This window comes from Tachypleus tridentatus, chromosome 3 (assembly GCF_004210375.1).
Source record: "Tachypleus tridentatus isolate NWPU-2018 chromosome 3, ASM421037v1, whole genome shotgun sequence".
NCBI lineage: Eukaryota > Metazoa > Arthropoda > Merostomata > Xiphosura > Limulidae > Tachypleus > Tachypleus tridentatus.
The window spans coordinates 109,408,622-109,428,592 of record NC_134827.1 but is presented as its reverse complement, the minus strand read 5'-3'; the positions used below and the strand labels follow the sequence as shown (position 1 = coordinate 109,428,592).

At 39.4% G+C, this 19,971-nt stretch overlaps 1 protein-coding gene and 2 long non-coding RNA genes across 4 annotated transcripts in view; 1 reads left to right on the top strand and 2 right to left on the bottom strand.

The window, feature by feature from the left end:
* Positions 1–19,971, top strand: part of LOC143247728 (uncharacterized) — a 194,858-nt gene that overhangs the window by 136,057 nt on the left and 38,830 nt on the right. The window lies entirely within an intron of this gene.
* Positions 8,696–13,092, bottom strand: LOC143247890 (CCN family member 2-like). Its single transcript, XM_076496444.1, has 4 exons — positions 13,071–13,092; positions 11,746–11,850; positions 10,533–10,735; positions 8,696–9,123 (listed from the first exon to the last, which is right to left on the bottom strand). Exons 1-4 carry the CDS (start codon positions 13,090–13,092, stop codon positions 8,869–8,871), a joined length of 585 nt encoding a protein of 194 aa, XP_076352559.1. The 3' UTR covers positions 8,696–8,868.
* The window catches only part of LOC143247731 (uncharacterized), a 49,685-nt gene continuing 43,087 nt past the window's right edge, over positions 13,374–19,971 (bottom strand). The window contains exon 3 of the long non-coding RNA XR_013026684.1: positions 13,374–13,578. This is a non-coding gene — a long non-coding RNA (uncharacterized LOC143247731). The remainder of the gene's footprint in view (positions 13,579–19,971) is intronic.

The window sequence follows — 19,971 nt, the reverse complement described above, 5'->3', positions numbered from 1 at the left end:
ATGTGTGGCATGGAGCCAGATCTTGCTGAAAAATGCCAGATCCATCTGGAAATCTCTTTTTCAATTCTGGAACGACTCTTCTCTGCAAAACTTGTATGTACTGTGATCCTCGCATCATACCTTCTACGATATGTAAGTTTCCGACGCCATAGTAACTGAGAAAACCCCAAAAAATCTTCATTCAAGGGATGTTTTACGAACTGATTGATGTGAGATTCTCGAAGTTTCTCACCTGGAGATCTGCGAACATGCAGACTTCTTTGACCCTGTACGAAGAAATGAGTCTCGTCACTGAAAAGCACCTTCCTCCATTGTTCTTGCATCCAGTTCTTGTATTTCAGACCCCATTGATTCCGTTTTTTCTTCATTGAGTTGGTAATAAGTTGTTTTTTTGACTGGTCTCCTTGCCCTTCTAACGTAATTTCAAATGATGTAATATTCCTCAAAATTTCGTCATATATCCCAAAAATAGATCGACCTCACTGCAAAACACAGCTAATGACGCCATCTGTGTGAAAAAATGACTATTAAAGGAAATCAGCGAGTCTGCACCGGCCGCCATGCTGAAAATATTATAAAATGACTATTTGTTTCAATTAATTTGCACAAGAGTGTAAAACGTATTTTAATACAGCCTTCAAAATAGTCAAAACTGACCTGTTATCACGAGAATTGGTTGCTACTTTTGAGAATATTTGAGGACAAACAACGACCAGACATATTTGAATGAAAGATGCATAAAATGATCTGATCTTCCAGTAAAACGAACAATAGATGATGACACACAAATCATCCTCGAAATCCAAAGACAAGCTTTCTTTTCCCTCTTCTAGTTTTCTTTGCATTTTTACACCTTTTTGTTCCTGTTTTACCTGATAACTTTGATCGATTGTCCATCTAGGACTTATCAAATGTTTTTATTCCGCTTTCAAACATTTCCTTTCGTTCTTGTAAGTAATAGGAATAAAATCATCTTATTATGCTTATATATTGATATCATTTTTAAGTTCGTTTTAAAAGACCCAAAAGGCCACTTGATTAGGTCTTTTAACTCGCAGTCTGAGAGTCGTGAGTTCGAATCCTCCGTCCCACCAAACATGTCTGCCCTTTCAGCTGCCAGGGCGCCATAATTGCAGTCAACCCACTATTCGTTAGCAAGAGAGCAGCCCAAGAGTTGGAGGTGAGTGAACCTTCGTGTAGCTCTGCGCGAAATTCAAAAGAAAAAAGTTTTAAAAATTGGGAAAAGAAAGGCTCAGAAAACTGAACGGAAGGTACTAATACTTCATGTGCGCAGAATCTACACGAAGGTACTAATACTTCATGTGCGCAGAATCTATAGAATTTACTCGTCCGTGGCACTCTGTTACCGATCGGATTAGACGAGTTATCTCGTCTACGGCACTGAGCAGGTTAAGTCCGATACACCAAATTTACCACCTATCTTTATAAGTCGCGAATTTAGGGTTAAAACAAATAATGTATTCACGTTATTTTGTCGGCATATCGTAGTCGACACCGAGTTTACTTGTTTTTATCACAAGACGAGATAGAGAGGAGTCACTTTTTGCTGATGACCACCGATTATCAGGGTACAAAATAACGACCTCTAGCGAGAATTAAGACAAGCTGGCAGAAAATCAATTATAGGTTGTTTGTTACAGTATTTCGCTAAAACATTCACGAATCTTCCCTAATTTTTAAACTGATCACCAGAGGGAAGGCAACTAGTCAAACAGTGCCCTCTACCAGCTTTTGTGCTACTTTTGTCTGGCCAAACATTAGAATTTCGGCAGCATTTTAATGGCATACTCAAGGCCATAAAGGATAGAGTCAGTTCTTGTACAACGAATCAAAGTCCGTTAACTCTATGATTTTTATTACGGGCACGGTAACCTTTGGGTCACGCCTAAAACAGGTAAAATGTAACTCATATGGAAACAACAAACAAGAAAGACAGAGACGTATCACCAGACAAAACTTAGAAATACAATTTATTGAAAATAAGAACAAAAATAACAAGTCGTATAAAGAAAAAACTAATAAAATGTGTCTGGTGAATGGATGTTGAGAAACGTACTGGTAGAAATGCTTAGAAGAAAACAACAACTGTGGTCCCAAAATTAAAACAGTATCAGTTCCTCCGTGATGACGAGAAACCCTCTTGAAGGAAAAATGTACCTCAGAACGGCTGGTGTGGGTGTTGTAACTTTTACTAATAAAGCAGAGAACGACGTTTCGACATTCTCTGGTCATCTTCAAGTTAACCGTTTAATTTTATTATACATAATGAGGCTTTTCTCTCTCTCTGATCAGTGTATAAAAATGTGGCTGCAGGTTGAACAAAGTTAAGCTGTATTGGTTTAAAGTAACACAAAACTATATATAAAAAAACTTACTAGTGTTATGACACAAAGTGTGTTAAGGCGTTCGACTCGTAATCCGAGGGTCGCGGGTTCGAATACCCCTCTCACCAAACATGATCCACCTTTCAGTCTTGGGGGCATTATAATGTTACGGTCAATTCCACTATTCGTTGATAAAAGAGTAGCCCAAGAGTTGGCGGTGGGTGGTGATGACTAGCTGCCTTCCCTCTAGTCTTACACTCTAAATTATAAAGTGTTTATACCCATGCTAGCGGTTCATCATCTTCTCCGTGGATAATCCAGTAACGTTGAAAAACAATCTTAACAAGACTAATAGTTCTTCTAGAAGTTTCCTTGTCCGTCTTAGGACTTCACCAACAGCCTCAAGTACACACAGAAAAGAAAAGGTATTTTATATACTTCCTATGTATATCTAATACCACTGTACGACCTAGGATAACTAGTCGAGAGAAATGTGTCAGAAGAAACTATATAAATATACTCCGAACAAAAATACACGATGTATTATTATTTTTAGTATGAGCCATCTTTTTAACTTTATTAATAGCGCACCAACTCCGATACAATAAGAGCAACATTTGTTTGTTTCTTTTGAACTAAGCACACAACTGCACAATAGGCTATCTGTGCTCTACCCACCACGGGTATCGAAACCTGCTTTCTAGCGATGTGAGTCCGCAGATATACCGCTATGTCACTGGGGAACAATGATTGTTTGTTTGTTTTTTGAATTTCGCACAAAGCTACTCGAGGGCTATCTGTGCTAGCCGTCTCTAATTTAGCAGTGTAAGACTAGAGGGAAGGCAGCTAGTCATCATTACCCACCGCCAACTCTTGGGCTACTCTTTTATCAACGAATAGTGGGATTGACCGTCACATTGTAACGCCCCCACGGCTGAAAGGGCGAGCATGTTTGGCGCGAAGGGGATGCGAACCAGCGACCCGCAGATTACGAGTCGCACGCCTTAACACGCTTGGCCATGCCGGGCCAGGGGGACAATGAATAGAAGGAAACTGTTGGCGCGAGTGTTTTTATTTAGACCAAAAAAATAACAAACTCTTCAGTCCATTTCGTGGGTGGTCAGGTGGTCAGGGCGCTGGACTCGTAATCCCAGGGTTGCGGGTTCGAATCCCTGTCATACCAAGCATGCCCATCCTTTCATGCGTGGGGGCATTACAATGTGACGGCCAATCCCACTGTTCCTCGGTAAAAAAGTATCCCAAAAGTTGGTTGTGGGTAGTGATGACTAGCTGTCTTCCCTCTAGTCTTACACTGCTAAATTAGAGACGGCTAGCGCAGATAGCCCTCGTGTAGCTTTTCGAGAAATTCCAAAAACAAACAAACAAACAAACATTTATTGAGCACAATCATTTTAGTCCAAAACTATTTTCGTTGTAGGAAATGAATAACACATAATGAATTGTTTTTGCTACAAATGCATCGTTAAGTGTCTAATCTTTGTTATAAGGCTGTAAGCTTACAGAATACTTAATAGTATTATTGGTCCATTACAAATGTATAATTATGTGTGTGAACATTGTTAGAAGCAACAGTAATAATAACTATCGGCCCGTTACATTTGTAACTATTTCAACACTGCTAGAAGGTTGCATTATGTCAAGTGGTATTTTCAACTGATTACAGTTCTATCTGTATTCCTAATCATACCTCGATCATGAAAACCTAACTTTATGAAGACACAAGCACATCTTGACGGGCATGTTTCTACACAGCTTTTAGGCATGTTTCATGTTTCTACACAGCTTTTAGGCATGTTTCATGTTTCTACACAGCTTTTCGGCATGTTTCATGTTTCTACACAGCTTTTCGGCATGTTTCATGTATCTACACAGCTTTTCGGCATGTTTCATGTTTCTACACAGCTTTTCGGCATGTTTCACGTATCTACACAGCTTTTCGGCATGTTTCACGTATCTACACAGCTTTTCGGCATGTTTCACGTTTCTACACAGCTTTTCGGCATGTTTCATGTATCTACACAGCTTTTCGGCATTGTTTCATGTATCTACACAGCTTTTCGGCATGTTTCATGTTTCTATCAGCTTTTCGGCATGTTTCACGTTTCTACACAGCTTTTCGGCATGTTTCATCGTTACACATCAACTTTTCGGCATGTTTCACGTTTCTACAGCTTTTCGGCATGTTTCGCGTATCTACACAGCTTTTCGGCATGTTTTCACGTATCTAAGCAGCTTTTCGGCATTGTTTCATCGTATCTACAGCTTTTCGGCATGTTTCACGTATCTAACAGCTTTCGGCATGTTTCATCGTATCTACACAGCTTTTCGGCATGTTTCATGTTTCTACACAACTTTTCAACATGTTTCATGTATCTACACAGCTTTTCGGCATGTTTCACGTATCTACACAGCTTTTCGGCATGTTTCACGTATCTACACAGCTTTTCGGCATGTTTCATGTTTCTACACAGCTTTTCGGCATGTTTCACGCATCTACACAGCTTTTCGGCATTGTTTCATGTTTCTCTACAGCTTTTCGGCATGTTTCACGCATCTACACAGCTTTTCGGCATGTTTCACGTATCTACACAGCTTTTCGGCATGTTTCATGTTTCTACACGGCTTTTCGGCATTGTTTCATCGTATCTACACAGCTTTTCGGCATTGTTTCATCGTCATCTACACAGCTTTTCGGCATGTTTCATGTTTCTACACAGCTTTTCGGCATGTTTCATGTATCTACACAGCTTTTCGGCGTGTTTCATGTTTCTACACAGCTTTTCGGCATGTTTCATGTTTCTACACAGCTTTTCGGCATGTTTCATGTTTCTACACAGCTTTTCGGCATGTTTCATGCATTATCTACAACTTTTCGGCATGTTTCATGTTTCTACACAGCTTTTCGGCATGTTTCACGTAACTACACAACTTTTCGGCATGTTTCACGTATCTACACAACTTTTCAACATGTTTCATGTATCTACACAACTTTTCAACATGTTTCATGTATCTACACAACTTTTCAACATGTTTCACGTATCTACACAACTTTTCAACATGTTTCATGTATCTACACAGCTTTTCGGCATGTTTCACGTATCTACACAGCTTTTCGGCATGTTTCATGTTTCTACACAGCTTTTCGGCATGTTTCACGTATCTACACAGCTTTTCGGCATGTTTCATGTTTCTACACAGCTTTTCGGCATGTTTCATGTTTTATTACAGCTTTTCGGCATGTTTCGTGTTTCTACACGGCTTTTGGCATGTTTCACGTATCTACTGGCTTTTCGGCATGTTTCATCGCATCTACACAGCTTTTCGGCATGTTTCATGTTTCTATTGGCTTTTCGGCATGTTTCACGTATCTACACAGCTTTTCGGCATGTTTCATCGTATCTACACGGATTTTCGGCATTGTTTCATGTTTCTACACAGCTTTTTCGGCATGTTTCATGTATCTACACAGCTTTTCGGCATGTTTCATGTTTCTACACAGCTTTTCGGCATGTTTCATGTTTCTACACAGCTTTTCGGCATGTTTCATGTTTCTACACAGCTTTTCGGCATGTTTCACGTATCTACACAACTTTTCGGCATGTTTCATGTTTCTACACAGCTTTTCGGCATGTTTCACGTAACTACACAACTTTTCGGCATGTTTCACGTATCTACACAACTTTTCAACATGTTTCATGTATCTACACAACTTTTCAACATGTTTCATGTATCTACACAACTTTTCAACATGTTTCGCGTATCACAATAACTTTTCAACATGTTTCATGTATCTACACAGCTTTTCGGCGTGTTTCACGTATCTACACAGCTTTTCGGCGTGTTTCATGTTTCTACAGCTTTTCGGCATGTTTCGCGTATCTACACAGCTTTTCGGCATGTTTCATGTTTCTACACAGCTTTTCGGGTGTTTCGTATGTTTTACACAGCTTTTCGGCATGTTTCACGCATCTACACAGCTTTTCGGCATGTTTCATGTATCTACACAACTTTTCGGCATGTTTTATGTATCTACACAACTTTTCGGCATGTTTCATGTATCTACACAGCTTTTCGGCATGTTTCATGTATCTACACAGCTTTTCGGCATGTTTCATGTTTCTACACAGCTTTTCGGCATGTTTCACGTATCTACACAGCTTTTCGGCATGTTTCACGTATCTACACAGCTTTTCGGCATGTTTCATGTATCTACACAGCTTTTCGGCATGTTTCATGTATCTACACAGCTTTTCGGCATGTTTCATGTATCTACACAACTTTTCTTTCTTAACTGAGACAAAGTAAAGAAATCCTGAACCATAGCCTTAAACGAATAAATATTTCCTTTATTAGGACAAAGATAACTCCAGTCTATTCACACACACAAGTATAATTGAATAAAACTTACAAAGTTGACACACTGATTTACATACGTTTAACCCTTAAACAGAAGGTATGTTGTAGGTAGCATATCAGTTGATGATGGCCGCTGTTTGAAAGTTAACTCGTGTTCATTTGAATTTTATTTTTCACGACTAAGTTTCAAAATCAATCGATAGAGACATTTTACAGAAGTAATGAATTTCTATTATAAATAACCGGTTTAGTTGTTGTTTTTTAAACCAGTAAAGATATTAAATTACCTAACTTTTATAGTTTTAAAACTAATATTTAGAAATATAGAACATATATAAATCTAGAACATTTGTACAGTTGGTACATAGAGAAATGACAAGTTAAAAATTTCCATTAAGAGGTTGATTTCTATCTTATATAACTGTATGCACGTCGCTCTGATATACAAAGTAAAGTTTGTGACGTCATAAAGAAAGCAGCTTTTTCATTGGACAATACAGCTGAATGTAATAAGTTTAGATACATTTTACATTATTTACCGAATACATGATAACAGCAAATTAAGACAATTTCTATTACATGGTCCCATTGTTAGGTCGGTAAATTGTTGGCTATATTGTTGTTGTGTAGCCCCCTTGTAGATAAATTATATCATAATCATGTTTTTTTTTTTTTAAATATATCTCTGGATATGTTTACTCCGAAATGATGCGTTGATGACGAACACTGTTTCTTTTATATGAATTATTTGACGTTTACAACAATACTTGCTAGCTTATACGTTGTTGAGGTTACGTTTACAACAATACTTGCTAGCTTATACGTTGTTGAGGTTACGTTTACAACAATACTTGTTTGCTTAAACGTTGTTGAGGTTACGTTTACAACAATACTTGCTAGCTTATACGTTGTTGAGGCTACGTTTACAACAATACTTGCTAGCTTAAACGTTGTTGAGGTTACGTTTACAACAATACTTGCTAGCTTATACGTTGTTGCGGTTACGTTTACAACAATACTTGCTAGCTTATACGTTGTTGCGGTTACGTTTACAACAATACTTGCTAGCTTATACGTTGTTGAGGCTACGTTTACAACAATACTTGCTAGCTAAAACGTTGTTGAGGTTACGTTTACAACAATACTTGCTAGCTCATACGTTGTTGAGGCTACGTTTACAACAATACTTGCTAGCTTATATGTTGTTGAAGCTATGTTTACAATAAGATTCTTTTCCAGTTCAAAATTCTTACAAGTTTATTAAAATAGGTTTTGATAGCTTATGCAATATAGAAATACGTGTAGAAACAGAGTTTCCAGGTGATGCGTTGTTAGACTTTTACTTACGGTATGATTTTCTAAGTTATGCAGTACAGGAGCAAGTCAAAACAATTGGTCATGCATCCCATAAGTTTTTATGAGTTTGTTTTCAATAAGATCGTATTAGAAATACGTTTACAATACGTTTTTTCCAGCCTATCCATTGTTAAAAGTACGTTTACAATACGTTTTTTTCCAGTTCATACTTTGTTCGGACTACAAAAACATGATAAAATAAACGTGCCCTGCTTGTTCCACATCATTACTACTCTAATTTGCCCATTTCTTACATATTTTAACAAGACAAGAGATTAGAAGTTACCATTTTTGGACCAGATATCTCACTTCATCATGTATTTAATAACCGCAAAGTCAGAGGTTTGAATTTGCCATTTCTTTAAAATCTACACAAAAACAAAAGAATATATCCTACATTTTCCTAACAATAACAAAAATAGTAATACCCTAACATTCATACGATTGGAGATCTCTCTTTGCAAGTTAGTTTAAACTCATTTAACTACAAGTCTCGATTTTTCTATCAGCCATTTCTAATCACATTATGAAGTCATACTTTAATCCTAAGATTATATTTACTTAAATCGGTTTTTATCATTATTTCTAATAAATGATCATAAGGAGAAAACGACTGGTTAGTATACATGTTTATAACATAGGTTTACATTCATTTGATTAGGAATATGACTTTCAAAACGTGATAAATACGTTTCACGCGTTAAAAAAAAACTCATTTTATAAAATAGTTTCTTTCCTTTAGTTTTCGTTTGTTTTTTTTTCTAATCTTTGTATCTTTCTCACAGCCTTTTCAGCAGTTGTCTGTACACACGCACTTCACTGTGAACATTACGTTTTTAGTAACAATGTTTTCATTTTCCCCATCAGGATGACCGCAACGGAAGCGCACTTTGACTGTAGTGGACAACTGAGGTTGACAACACTGGTACCCGTCACACATTCCACAAAACGTAGAACGGTAAGCTCTGACACTGGTACAGTTTCCGTCATCCGTGATTTTGGCGGGAAGAAAACTTTTCACTGTACTTCGGCAGTGGCGATGGCGCTGTAAATAAAGGTAATTTATGTTAATATATCGCAATGCTAACTTTAAGCAGCGACACAAACATCATACTTTAATAAAAGTCTTGCTTATATGATACTGGAAAAAACTGTTTTATTACGCGATGTGAAACTCCCAACTTCGCGAATTTTTTATTCTATGTGAAATTAAATTTGCAATATGGATCACGATTTTCCCGTTTCGCCTCCGTTTCCCATCACAGAAGACTTTATTTTTCTCTATTCTCAAGGTGCAAATATGTCGTCAGAAATACGTCAAACGCGGATCTAATGCACTGGCTTCACGAGAAATCGGCTAATATTTCTTGTACGTTTCTCCATCCTGTGGCTCAACGCTAAGCCTAAAGGATTATAGTGATAAAACCGGATTTGTTCTCAGTGGCGGGCACAGCACAAACTGCCCACTATAAAGCTTTGGTCTTAACAACACACAAACATGTCTACCCGTTATGAATTGTCATAGTCGGAATTAAACGACCTGACATATCGTACATCACTGTCTCATAGAAAGTGTTCCTTTGGTCGTTTTCGTAGACAGATTATAGTGTCTGATGGATAGGGTGAGGAATGAATTTGATTTTTTTACGGGGGACCGACGTTTGGGGGCATATTATTTGTTATGTTGAAACAACGAATTTTCCTGATAATTCTAAGGTGCATTTTTACTGCCGAATCAAAAGTTGGGGATACGTGTCCCCTGTCAGCTTCTCCATTAAATATTTATATTGATGACGAGTCTGAAGTTTCCCAAGTATTGTGCTTGGCTTTTAAACTATATGGGCTGTCTGTGCTCTACCTACTGCGAATTTAGCATGATAAGGTCTTGGGGGGGGACAAGGGGACAGCATTCAACGTCTTACCTTCATGACCTAACAATAATGAATATAATATCAGCTTTTAAAATACTCAATATGGTCGCTATAACTTTGTGTTTGTTTGTTTGCTTTGAATTTCGCGCAAAGCTACTCGAGGGCTATCTGCGCTAGTCGTCCCTAATTTAGCAGTGTAAGACTAGAGGGAAGGCAGCTAGTCATCTCCACCCACCGCCAACTCTTGGGCTACTCTTTTACCAACGAATAGTGGGATTGAGCGTCACATTATAACGTCCCCACGGCTGAAAGGGCGCTTATGTTTGGTGCGACCGGGATTCGAACCCGCGACCCTCGGATTACGAGTCGAACGCTTTAACACACTTTGTGTCATAACACTAGTAAGTTTTTTATATATAGTTTTGTGTTACTTTAAACCAATACAGCTTAACTTTGTTCAACCTGCAGCCACATTTTTATACACTGATCAGAGAGAGAAAAGCCTCATTATTTATAATAAAATTAAACAGAAAATAAATAATTTACTAACACAAAGTAATATATAAAAAAACTTGAAAAATACCCTCAATCGTCCGTGACGTGTAGCTGTGCTTTCACCTGTTTCCATGGTGACCGTCTCACAAGGCCGCAGCTGACACAATCTTGTGTCCTTCCGCTGTAAGCACTCATTGTTGTTGTTCGTCGTCCTGTGGGATATTCCTATTCCGCACGTCACTGAGCACGCGCTCCATGGCGAGAAGTGTCGGACACAACCACCTTTCTTGTCTAAATCGGAAGAAATTCAAGCTGTCCAGTTCACATTTTGATATCGTTGCTTATTTCGGTTCATTTGTTAGCTTGTTCTTAAATTAAGTTTGTCACAAAAATATGAAACCCTTAAACCCAGACGCTTTGGAAGGGTGGACCTTTCCAAGATTAAATTATATATATATATATAATGGTATATACATTAACAGATTATGTATACATAGATAAAAGCACGTTTTTCTTTATTTTTAAACTACACTGTTCAATGTTTCGGTCAAGAGTGCAAAAATCTCTCCGTAACCCAACCCGTCTAATCAGGCCTAAATGTTTTAACAAACTAGCCTTGTAGTTAAAACATTAAAGAGCCTATAGAAATATTTTATTCACTCAACGGATGATAAATCAACACTTTAAAGCAAAATTTTATGTAGGCCATTTCATCGCGTGCTGTTATGAAGTTAAAAACAGTTCTAATGGATTACGGGTATTTGAAACGTCTGTATATAAATACTCAAACAATTTCATACCGAATTATTTAATTATTAGCCACTTTGGAAATGGAAACTGTAAACAAACACGACAGGGTATTGTCCACGTAATAAAACGTTTTGTTTCACTCAACGTTTCGCCGCTACGACTTCAGTAGGTTAGCGATACAAGAACTGCTCGTGAAACAGTTTATGTAGTGCTAGTCTGTTGAAGCCGTACTAACGAAACGTTAAGTGAAACGAAACGTATTTATTACGTGGAGAAAACTGCCGTATTTTGTTTTAAATGTATTGCGATAACATGACAGTAGTTTCAGGAAGCTCTCTCGGGATAAAGTAAATTCTTCTATATTTTAGTAGCGTTTGGCTTGAACGTGCAGTCGCTGTACCTTTGATTTTCAGAAAAGAGAGAAAACGTGTTTACCTTCGTTCGATTCACATAACCACTCCTTACAGCACGCACCAGTTATCGGTACAAGTTGAGGGTTCCGACATTTGGGGGAAGGGCGTACATTCTCGTGAGGACATAAGGACACGCACCCGTACGATCCATTTTGGCACGTGCACTTAGTTTTACAGTCCAGCTTAAAGTCTCCCCATCTGCGTAGGACACGCCGCCTACTTGACAGCCAATTTCTTTTCGAACTGAAAAGTATATACATATGAAACATTATATAGTGGATCCTGGAATTTGTATGTACTATAAGAAATGTGCTTTATAAGACAGTCGCGTGGAGTTTAAATATAACATACCATTTGATCTGTATATAATAAACTCATAACACTTTAATAGAGTGGTTCCATAGAATTCATATACGGTAATCCCAAGGGATTGTGTTTGTAATATCCCAAAGTAGTTTATTGGGACCTGCGGACTTCTGCATAACATTCCATGGGATTTATATGTAGTAATCCCAAGAGACTGTGTACATACTAGACCCAAGTAGTTTTTTGGGAATTGTTTGAGAATTTCTATATAGAAGTCCCACGAGATTTGTACCTAGTAACTCCAAGGGCTTTGTGTATACATATAATAGCCCCAAGTAGCTTCTCTGGATCTTGGAATTTGTATATAGTAATCCCACGAGATTTAAGTAACCGAGCCCGGCATGGCTAGGTGGGTTAAGGCGTTCGAATCGTAATCTGAGGGTCGCGGGTTCGAATCCTCGTCGCATCAAACATGCTCGCCCTTTCAGCCCTCGGGGCGTTATGTGAAGGTCAATCCCACTATTCGTTGGTAAAACACTAACACAAGAGTTGGCGGTGGGTGGTGATGACTAGCTGCCCTCCCTCTATTCTTACACTGCTAAATTAGGGACGGCTAGCGCAGATAGCCCTCGTGTAGCTTTGCGCGAAATTAAAAAAACAAACAATTTAAGTAACCAATGTTTAAATTCGTTAGTTGTAAAATGTAATGTTTTTAATATATATCTACTGTAATCATATAACCTTATAGGTGTTTGTAAAATATATAACAAGTTATTTTATATGTACCCACACTCACCTTTATTGATGTAAACGTGCTATAATTAGGCCTATAAAAAGTAAATGTTATTTCTGAGCAAAGCTAAACAGTGAAACTTGTACACTCCTTCCACCGCGGAGAATCGAACCTCGGATTTAGCTGTTTTAAGTTCGTAAACTTATCGCTTGCTAGGGTGTCTTACATGATACTATTTATTATAATTTCTGCCAACAAAATTCTACCTTTACAAAGTTTAGAATTACGAGAGCGGGAGGTATTTGAGTGGTCTGGTTGGTAAGGCGCGCGGGTCGCCGGATCGAACGTTATAATGTGACAATATATATCACTATTCATATCTAAAACGTAGCCCAGTATTTGGCGGTGGACAGTACAGACTAACCACCTTTTTTGCAGGTTATCATTTCAGAATTAGGAACGGGTAGCGTGCATAGTTTGACTTTGAGTGGCTCTGTACATAAATTAACATACTTTCTCTGTGGTCAATAGTTCCCAGTTAGCTGTCCCATAAATAGGGGTCAATGTTTTACCGTAAATAGATGTAACAGTATTAAGTGAATCTGAAAATTAAATATGCAAACTGTTAATGACTTCTTTTATCTCGAGACCGCCACTGGTATAATAAAGACAGTTTAAACGTTTTCTGAGGGAGGTTACCATAGTAACAGCACGAAGTTACCGTTACATGTTCCTGTCGTATCGAGGGGTTCTGGGTAGAGACACTCTAAGTTTCGGGTGTCGTCACACACATACACTTTGTCACACCCCTCTCCTTGTTGGCGGGCGCAAATAGGACAGCAGCCACATCCGTCCGTGACGATCGCAACACCCTCCGGACAGATGGGGTTACCAGATGGACAGTGACATGGGTAGGAACATCGACCTCTGACCTGCGTAGAGATGGTATATGCAAGAATGACTATTAATAACCCTGAAAAAACAAAAGAAAGCTTATAGAAATTCACGTTGGGATAAACCAGCCTATCCACACGGGTAGAGGAGGTGTAATACTAATGTTATACTGACTTCAGTGCAAGATAAACCAACCTATCCACACGGGTAGAGAAGGTGTAATACTAATGTTATACTGACTTCAGTGCAAGATAAACCAGCCTATCCACACGGGTAGAGGAGGTTTAATACTAATGTTATACTGACTTCAGTGCAAGATAAACCAGTCTATCCACACGGGTAGAGGAGGTTTAATACTAATGTTATACTGACTTCAGTGCAAGATAAACCAGTCTATCCACACGGGTAGAGGAGGTTTAATACTAATGTTATACTGACATCAGTGCAAGATAAACCAGCCTATCCACACGGGAAGAGGAGGTGTAATACTAATGTTATACTGACTTCAGTGCAAGATAAACCAGTCTATCCACACGGGTAGAGGAGGTGTAATACTAATGTTATACTGACATCAGTGCAAGATAAACCAGCCTATCCACACGGGTAGAGAAGGTGTAATACTAATGTTATACTGACTTCAGTGCAAGATAAACCAGCCTATCCACACGGGTAGAGGAGGTTTAATACTAATGTTATACTGACTTCAGTGCAAGATAAACCAGTCTATCCACACGGGTAGAGGAGGTGTAATACTAATGTTATATTGACTTCAGTGCAAGATAAACCAGCCTATCCACACGGGAAGAGGAGGTGTAATACTAATGTTATACTGACTTCAGTGCAAGATAAACCAGCCTATCCACACGGGTAGAGGAGGTTTAATACTAATGTTATACTGACTTCAGTGCAAGATAAACCAGCCTATCCACGTAGATATAGATGGTTTAATGCTAATGTTATACTGACTTCAGTGCAAGATGAACCAGCCTATCCACGTAGATATAGAAGGTTTATTACTAATGTTATACTGACTTCAGTGCAAGATAAACCAGTCTATCCACGTAGATATAGAAAGTTTATTACTAATGTTATACTGACTTCAGTGCAAGATAAACCAGCCTATCCACGTAGATATAGAAAGTTTATTACTAATGTTATACCGACTTCAGTGCAAGATAAACCATCCTATCCACACGGGTAGAGGAGGTGTAATACTAATGTTATACTGACTTCAGTGCAAGATAAATCAGCCTATCCACGTAGATATAGAAGGTGTAATACTAATGTTATACTGACTTCAGTGCAAGATAAACCAGCCTATCCACACGGGAAGAGGAGGTTTAATATTAATGTTATACTGACTTCAGTGCAAGATAAACCAGCCTATCCACGTAGATATAGAAGGTGTAATACTAATGTTATACTGACATCAGTGCAAGATAAACCAGCCTATCCACGTAGATATAGAAAGTTTATTACTAATGTTATACTGACTTCAGTGCAAGATAAACCAGCCTATCCACGTAGATATAGAAAGTTTATTACTAATGTTATACTGACTTCAGTGCAAGATAAACCAGCCTATCCACACGGGAAGAGGAGGTGTAATACTAATGTTATACTAACTTCAGTGCAAGATAAACCAGTCTATCCACACGGGTAGAGAGGTGTAATACTAATGTTATACTGACTTCAGTGCAAGATAAACCAGCCTATCCACACGGGAAGAGAGAGGTGTAATACTAATGTTATACTGACTTCAGTGCAAGATAAACCAGCCTATCCACGTAGATATAGAAAGTTTATTACTAATGTTATACTGACTTCAGTGCAAGATAAACCAGCCTATCCACACGGGTAGAGGAGGTGTAATACTAATATTATACTGACTTCAGTGCAAGATAAACCAGCCTATCCACGTAGATATAGAAAGTTTATTACTAATGTTATACTGACTTCAGTGCAAGATAAACCAGCCTATTTACACGGGTAGAGGAGGTGTAATACTAATGTTATACTGACTTCAGTGCAAGATAAACCAGCCTATCCACACGGGTAGAGGAGGTGTAATACTAATGTTATACTAACTTCAGTGCAAGATAAACCAGCCTATCCACACGGGTAGAGGAGGTGTAATACTAATATTATACTGACTTCAGTGCAAGATAAACCAGCCTATCCACGTAGATATGGAAAGTTTATTACTAATGTTATACTGACTTCAGTGCAAGATAAACCAGCCTATCCACGTAGATATAGAAAGTTTCAAATACAATGTTCTGTATATGTCAATACAGAAGGTTTCAAGTACAGTGTTCTGTATACATGTTAATATTGGTTTCAAGTACAGTTCATCTTTACCAATGACAATTTCACTTGGATAACTTCATAGTATGCCCACCAGCTGTGGGTTACGAGATTCAAATAAATCGATGTAACTCCAAGTTATATTGGTCAGTAAAACTACCGTAAGGTTATACTATAGTTCTTCAGGCTAGGTTCAAATAATCAATTGGTCAGTAAAACTACCGTAAGGTTACACTATAGTTCTTCAGGCTAGGTTCTAAATAATCAATTGGTCAGTAAAACTACCGTAAGGTTACACTATAGTTCTTCAGGCTAGGTTCTAAATAATCAATTGGCCAGTAAAACTACCGTAAGGTTACACTATAGTTCTTCAGGCCAGGTTCTAAATAATCAATTGGTCAGTAAAACTACCGTAAGGTTACACTATAGTTCTTGAGGCCAGGTTCTAAATAATCAATTGGTCAGTAAAACTACCGTAAGGTTACACTATAGTTCTTCAGGCCAGGTTCTAAATAATCAATTGGTCAGTAAAACTACCGTAAGGTTACACTATAGTTCTTCAGGCCAGGTCTCAAATAATCAATTGGTCAGTAAAACTACCGTAAGGTTACACTATAGTTCTTCAGGCTAGGTTCTAAATAATCAATTGGTCAGTAAAACTACCGTAAGGTTACACTATAGTTCTTCAGGCCAGGTTCTAAATAATCAATTGGTCAGTAAAACTACCGTAAGGTTACACTGTAGTTCTTCAGGCCAGGTTCTAAATAACCAATTGGTCAGTAAAACTACCGTAAGGTTACACTAAAGTTCTTCAGCCCAGGTTCTAAATAACCAATTGTCAGTAAAACTACCGTAAGGTTACACTATAGTTCTTCAGGCCAGGTTCTAAATAATCAATTGGTCAGTAAAACTACCGTAAGGTTACACTATAGTTCTCAGGCCAGGTTCTAAATAATCAATTGGTCAGTAAAACTACCGTAAGGTTACACTCTATAGTTCTTCAGGCCAGGTTCTAAATAACCAATTGGTCAGTAAAACTACCGTAAGGTTACACTATAGTTATTTAGCCCAGGTCTCTAAATAACCAATTGGTCAGTAAAACTACCGTAAGGTTACACTATAGTTCTTCAGCCCAGGTTCTAAATAATCAATTGGTCAGTAAAACTACCGTAAGGTTACACTATAGTTCTTCAGGCCAGGTTCTAAATAACCAATTGGTCAGTAAACTACCGTAAGGTTACACTATAGTTCTTCAGGCCAGGTTCTAAATAATCAATTGGTCAGTAAAACTACCGTAAGGTTACACTATAGTTCTTCAGGCCAGGTTCTAAATAACCAATTGGTCAGTAAAACTACCGTAAGGTTACACTAAAGTTCTTCAGCCCAGGTTCTAAATAACCAATTGGTCAGTAAAACTACCGTAAGGTTACACTATAGTTCTTCAGCCCAGGTTCTAAATAATCAATTGGTCAGTAAACTACCGTAAGGTTACACTATAGTTCTCAGGCCAGGTTCTAAATAATCAATTGGTCAGTAAAACTACCGTAAGGTTACACTATTGTTCTTCAGGCCAGGTTCTAAATAACCAATTGGTCAGTAAAACTACCGTAGAAAGGTTACACTATAGTTATTTAGCCCAGGTTCTAAATAACCAATTGGTCGGTAAAACTACCGTAAGGTTACACTATAGTTCTTCAGCCCAGGTTCTAAATAATCCAATTGGTCAGTAAAACTACCGTAAGGTTACACTATAGTTCTTCAGCGCCAGGTTCTAAATAACCAATTGGTCAGTAAAACTACCGTAAGGTTACACTATAGTTCTTCAGCCCAGGTTCTAAATAACCAATTGGTCAGTAAAACTACCGTAAGGGACACTATAGTTATTTAGCCCAGGTTCTAAATAACCAATTGGTCAGTAAAATACCGTAAGGTTACACTATAGTTCTTCAGCCCAGGTTCTAAATAACCAATTGGTCAGTAAAACTAAAGGTGACAGCGTGATACGATAGTATAGTTCCATAACCCTGTATCAACTAGCGTTAACGATGACTTACCTTATCGTAAGAGAGAGATGGAGCAAGTCGGACATCACCCACCACATATCGTAAGATGAGAGTTGGAGCGAGTCGGACATCACCCACCTTATCGTAAGGATGAGAGTTGGAGCGAGTCGGACATCACATACCTTATCGTAAGGATGAGAGTTGGAGCAAGTCGGACATCACCTACCTTGTCGTAAGAGTGAGATTTGGAGCAGTCGGACATCACCTACCTTGTCGTAAGAGTGAGATTTGGAGCAAGTCGGACATCACCCACCTTGTCGTAAGAGTGAGATTTGGAGCAAGTCGGACATCACCTACCATATCGTAAGGATGAGAGTTGGAGCAACTCGGACATCACCTACCTTATCGTAAGAGTGAGAGTTGGAGCAAGTCGGACATCACATACCTTATCGTTAGTGGCGAGTTGGAGCAAGTCGGACATCACCTATCATATCGTAAGGAGATGAGTTGGAGAGTCGGACATCACCCACCTTATCGTAAGGGTGAGAGTTGGAGCGAGTCGGACATCACCCACCTTATCGTAAGGGTGAGAGTTGGAGCGAGTCGGACGTCACCTACCTTATCGTAAGGGTGAGAGTTGGAGCAGGTCGGACATCACCCACCTTATCGTAAGGGATGAGAGTTGAGCGAGTCGGACATCACCTACCTTATCGTTAGGTGAGAGTTGGAGCAAGTCGGACGTCGCCTACCTTATCGTAAGGATGAGAGTTGGAGCGAGTCGGACATCACCCACCTTATCGTAAGGAGGAGAGTTGGAGCAAGTCGGATGTCACCTACCTTATCGTAAGGGATGAGAGTTGGAGCAAGTCGGACATCACATACCTTAGGGTGAGGTTGAGGAGTTGGAGCAAGTCGGACATCACCCACCTTTCACCGTAAGGATGAGAGTTGGAGCGAGTCGGACATCACCTACCTTATCGTAAGGGTGAGAGTTGGAGCGAGTCGGACGTCACCAACCCATCGTAAGGGTGAGAGTTTGGAGCGAGTCGGACGTCACCTACCCCATCGTAGGGGTGAGAGTTGGAGCGAGACGGATGTCACCCACCTTATCGTAAGGAAGATGAGTTGGAGCAAGTCTGATGTCACCTACCTTATCGTATGGCCTTAGAGATGGAGTTGAAGTCGGACATCACCCACCTTATCGTAAGGATGAGAGTTGGAGCGAGTCGGACGTCACTTCACCTTATCGTAATTAAGAGAGTTGGAGTGAGGATGTGGACATCACCTTACCTTATCGGTAGGCTGAAAGCAGAGCCGAGTCGGACATGTCGTACCTTATCGTAAGGGATGAAGCGGACAGTCACCACCTTATCGTGAGAGATGCTCAAGTGTCACCTACCTTATCGTAAGGGTGAGAGTTTGGAGCAAGTCGGATTACTGCAACATATACCCATTAGGATGAGAGTTGGAGCAAGTGTCGGACATCACATACCTTATCGTAAGGGATGAGAGTTGGAGCGAAGTCGGACATCACCTACCATATCGTGTAAGGGTGAGAGTTGAACACGGAGCGTCGGACATCACCTCCCATATCGTAAGGGTGAGAGTTGAGCGAGTCGGACATCACCAACCTTATCGTAAGGTGAGAGTTGGAGCGAGTCGGACCCCACCAACCCATCGGGTATGGGTGTGAGAGTTGAGCGAGTCGGATGTCACCCACCTTATCGTTGGGGTGAGAGTTGAGCGAGTCGGACGTCACCCACCTTATCGTAAGGATGAGAGTTGGAGCAAGTCGGACATCACCAACCTTATCGTAAGGATGAGAGTTGGAGCGAGTCGGATGTCACCTACCTTATCGTAAGGGGTGAGAGTTGTGCATGTCAACAGTTCTGATGTCACCCACCTTATCGTAAGGGTGAGAGTTGGAGCGAATGACGCGTCACCAACCTTATCGTAGCGCGAGTTGAGCGAGTCGGATGTCACCCACCTTATCGTGGGTGAGAGTTGGAGCAAGTCAGATGTCACTTACTCATCGGGATGAGAGTTGGAGGAAGTCGGACATCAGACAATCTTATCGTACAGGGTGAGAGTTGGAGCAAGTCGGACATCACCTACCTTATC